The sequence below is a fragment of the Eucyclogobius newberryi genome, unplaced genomic scaffold (assembly GCF_026437365.1).
Source record: "Eucyclogobius newberryi isolate DKJ021-1_F unplaced genomic scaffold, fEucNew1.0.hap1 SCAF_7, whole genome shotgun sequence".
In the NCBI taxonomy this organism is placed as follows: Eukaryota; Metazoa; Chordata; class Actinopteri; order Gobiiformes; family Gobiidae; genus Eucyclogobius; species Eucyclogobius newberryi.
In genome coordinates, this window is record NW_027316389.1 from 25185188 (window position 1) to 25190028 (window position 4841).

At 43.2% G+C, this 4841-nt stretch overlaps 1 protein-coding gene across 1 annotated transcript; it reads right to left on the minus strand.

Moving 5' to 3' along the window:
- Positions 1–872: 872 nt before the first annotated feature.
- On the minus strand, positions 873–2120 carry LOC140349548 (uncharacterized). Its single transcript, XM_072435926.1, has one exon. The coding sequence runs from the start codon at positions 2087–2089 to the stop codon at positions 1097–1099; it is 993 nt and encodes a 330-aa protein (XP_072292027.1). The 5' UTR covers positions 2090–2120; the 3' UTR covers positions 873–1096.
- Positions 2121–4841: the final 2721 nt, after the last annotated feature.

Below are 4841 nucleotides of genomic sequence, written 5' to 3' on the forward strand. Positions count from 1 at the left end.
ATTATTTCTCCTAATGGCGCCTAAGTCCACTAACTCTTTTTGCTTAGAAAGAACAAAAGCTTAAACAAGCCATTAACATGTCTGCGGTTTAAACAAATCAGATGAAACAGCCATTTTCATTTCCTTGTGTTTAGCATTGCATGTCCAGCAAAAGCTGAAATACTGTGGTTTCCATAAGTAATTGACCCTTTTTAACATCAAAAGCATACATTATTAAGGCTCCGAAGGCCACGTTCCAAACACATTTCTCAACTATTTCCTCTCCACTTCCTGGTAAGTCAGGTGGTGGTGTCCAGTCTGTGTTGCCTGAAGCTGTGTTTGCTGTCTCACTGTACACTTCAAACCACTGTCTCTCTGAAGCTTTGAGGGTGTGCCGTGGCCTGTTGCCAGCCAAGACTTTCCGTTTTGATAGAGGACAAGAATAACGTTGTCCCAGCTGCAGCCGGGAACAGCTTCTCTTTAAATGTCGGCTGGAGCAGATCTGAGCTGTGTTGAAGAACAGGCTGCACAAAAGATGACATTGGTTTGTAAGTTTTAGTGGATGGCATGGTGGGGGACCCCATTATGTGGCTGTCACACAGTATTAGTCTGAACTGCAAACACTTTCATGTGTGGATTACCACTCACCATCACAGATAATGGATATTTGTCTTGGGTAATCTAGTCCTCCATTCTTTCTCCCCATATAAAGTTCTTGCAAGCATGCACATTTTAGCACCGGAATGCTGACATGTATTCTGTATTGGAACGTGCCACACATATGGAAGAAAATATTTAGATTACAAGAGAAAAACACTGCTCATGTAAAGTAGGACTCAGTATTCATTACAGTGAAACTTGAAACATACATTGGATTAATTTCACTCATTTCAGATTGAAGCTTTATTAAGTAACATTCTAATGTACAACAAAAGACAAACTGTGTCAAGCCTTATATCATTCACATTTTCAATACACATCGTGAATATATTTGCAATTAAAATGTAACCTCACCACACTATCTTCTTAAACAGCCTTTTGATGCCTCTTCATATAATAAAAACACTGCAAATCAAAAGTTCAAACACATGTCGCTGTTACAGGTTCCACGTCCGTCTCAGATGTCGGGTGTGTGGGGTCTCTTGGTCCTTGGTTTGGGCACTGGGGAGGGGTCCTGTCCCTGAGTTGGCAGGGCCGGCTGCAGACAAACTCCTGCAGCTTCGGGTTCAGGTATAGTTTTGCGGTCGTCAGCGCTGGGAGAAGGCTTTGGACTTGGCTCTTGAGAACTTTCTGGTACATGCATTGTTTCATAATCCGTTTCTGTCTCTCTCTGGGTTAAATACAGCATTCTGGGCTCTTCTTTCTCCCTGCGCTCGGGCGACTTGTTACGTCTTCTGCAGCAACATAATGCGACGATGACAATGACCAAAACAATGACAACAGCTCCTGCTCCTGTGACCACCGCCAGGACAGTTTTTGGTTGAAAACACAGCAGATTTTGTGATGAAGGTGGTTGACTTTTGCAGACGGGAGACACAATGTCACTTATCTCGTTGCTGACCTGGTTGGACACACTACAAGAAAAACTCGTCTTTGATTGCAGTTTGCTTGAAGCTACAGTCAATGCCGAGCTTTCCTCTCCTTTTAGAATCTTCCCGTCCATTGTCCAAGAATAGCGCAAATCTTGAGCTTTTACCGTGTGGCAATAGATGCGAACAGATTTCGGGTCGCAGTTGTAAGTTAATGTGGGCTTGGGTACTTTTTCCATCACGCACAGAAAACTATTGAACGTCTTCATCAGAGCACCAGTCATGTTGAAGACTTGAGCTTGGTAGACTCCTGCGCTTGTGAGTTTAGGGTTTGTCAGCACCAGAGATCCGCTGGCGGTGATGTCGTCCGGTTTGCCATCCGACACCTTACCTTTGTCCCGTTGGTAAATAACAGTGTGATTGTGCCGCCACACCAGTTTTTCAGTGTTGGCAAGTTTTTCATAGACAAACGGCAGAGTCATGCGTATCCCAATGGCAGCATGAAGGTCGCACGTCTCTTTTTTTGCGGCGGAGATGACAAAAAGAGTTGGTAAAATGGCCAAGGTGATCAAATAAGCCATGGTAAGTTCGCTCTGAGAATCCAAATGAAATCCGTTGCATGTGTAGAGTAAAATCATAAGCTTTTGAGGGGAAGTGGGTATTCATCGGGAAGGAAATACAATTAGTCAACATCGGTGTTTCACTTCTCATTGGCCATAAAGACTTGCATAATAGCATTGCCACTGTAGACTCACATGATGTGGTCACAAGAACAGTTAAGACATGTAATAAGTGTTTTACAGATCATTGAGGCTAAAAGGGAATCATTTTTCCATTGTTTATGTGTAAGAAGACTTCAGTTATGTTCATGCAATTTAGATTTTTTGCATGACAGAAAAAAACTTTATAATTTTGTAGGGGAATGGAGATGGACATTCCACGGCCAGATAACAGAAAATCTCTCTTTGAACATTGGGGGTTTTTCGTTTTCCCTGTCTCCCTCACCGCAGGGGAGCCGCTGTGACTTTTTGATAACAGATCTTCTTCTCCCCACAGTCTTACAGGAAGACGCCCCGATGAAAACTGTTTTATGTGATTATGCCATGAATGTTTGTCCGAATCAACTCCCTACACCGCATGTTTCACCTTGTGTTACGTATTTTTCCACTGTTTAAGGTTTTATATTCCCAATGCTTTAACTCGAGCGCCCATCACAGGTGAAAGAAGATGTAAAATGTGTCTACCTCAAGAAATAATGTGCACAAACTGCCAAAAGTGTTTAACGTGTAAATGTTAAAACAGGGTTCAATGTTTTTGCCATTATTATTAACGTTACTCCAGTTTTATTTTCTCGGTCAGGAAAATGTTAAACAGGAAGTTTTCGCAGTAGCGCCCGCCCCTTTCGCTCCCAGCATGCCCTGCGGGCCAGGTATCAAAAGGACGCTCCAAGCTAGAAACGCTCTCTTGTTCTCTTCTCTTGTTCTCTTCTTCTCTTCTCTCTTGAAGCCGTCTCCACGGACGAGCTTTCACTTTTCCTTTGTCTCAGCAAAATCCGTCCGTCACGTGGTCGACAAGGCCATGCCAGCCCAGGACTCTGAAACCACCTGAAACCACCTGGAACTACCTGGAACTACCTGGAACTACGCTTAAGCGCTAAACCGGACAGAGACTTTCTTTGCTACTTCGTTTCTTTTCTTTTTGAAGTAATCTACGCCGTTTACGTGGATCAGCGCTACGTCCTCATCTGAGTAAAGGCCGCGTGAGGAGCTAATACACAGCTAAAGCGTTCTACCGCTAAGGAACGCACAGCACGTCGCAGCCCACCGCTCCACGCGACGCCTCGCTCCTCGACCGCCGCCCGCTTCAAGGACCTCGCAGCACACCGCTCCACGGCCAGCACACAGCTCCACGGCCGCCGCCCGCTTCACGAACCTTCGCCGCCACACCGCTCCACGCGACGCCTCGCTACGGACTTCGTCCGCGGACAAGGACCAGTCGGACCGAGTCTCTACAGAACCGTAAGCCGAATTCAGAGTGCGGTTTCTTTTGTGGCGTGATTTGGGTAGAGCTCAGCTGTTCCTCCTCCCTTTAGCTTCTCACTTTCCCTCTTTTTGATATAGATTAGCATAGACACGTTTGGTTATCAAAGGCAAAACCCTGGTTTAACATTATCTGCATGAAATCTGCTGTTAAATCTGATATAACATCACCTGTGATTTACCTGTGCGCATTTCTGCTCCGGTGTTTTTGATTACCCTTTTGATAAATAAACTACACGAAAGAGTTATTGACTATTGTTTGTTTGATTAGACTATGTGTAAGTCCCTGAATCGTGAAACACCCTTCAGACCTTTTTAACGAGCGCGATTAAGGACCGTATCTTAGCTCTTTGGGTTTAACCCTGGTGCCCCGTCTTGTCTCGTTTCTGCTAAGAAACCTCCCTTAATCATAAACTGAATACATGTAGTTTGAGACCCTACAATTTGTTGTGTGAAGTTAATGCAATTGTTCCAGAAGAGAAACAAACGTAAAACACAAAACATGTTTTGATTGTTTAAAAAGAGAGAAAACTGTGCTCCATTGCTTCTGATCCCCACCACCATAATATTTATAAATGCATTTTCATCTTGGCATATAACATTCAATAGAATAATATTAATCTTGCCATTATTTCTTACTGTCAGATACAACTCACCAATATGTTACCGTTTAGAGGACAGAACATGGGTTTGGCTTGACTTAATTGAGACCAGACGTGCTCACCTTAACTTAAATATCATATAAATTACCGGTAGATTGATTTGTGCACCAACAAGTCAACCAAATATGTTCACAAGAGGCCAGCTCTGCAAGTGAAAAGCAGATGAGGATCTTGTCTGTCATAGTCACCTTGTCCTGTTGCATCCCAAAGACCAGAGTAGTTTTCACCATTAGATTTGCAGAGTAGTTTTCAGATATTTTCTGATTTTAGATCGTTATATTAAAGCAGATCTCATTTACTCCAATGTCTGTGATTGACTGCTGCAAAAATGTCCTTCCTTGTGGTTATCTCTGGACTCCTTTGCTTAACTTGCTTTTGAACTTGCTTTGCTCAGAAACTTTGAACCTGTTTGAGTTGAAATACTTCCTAGCAGTGTTCCTGTACTTCAGAGAGCGGGTCGGATGGGTCTCTGCTTCTTTACTACTCCTTTTAAAGTCTTTTATTTAACATGGTAAGCATACAACAACCCCAAGTCCCAGTCCTTGCCCCTTGCAGTAACCATAATTACACAACACTAAAACATTATATTACTTTCTACTTTACAATTAGCCATGAATCACAAACTTCTCATA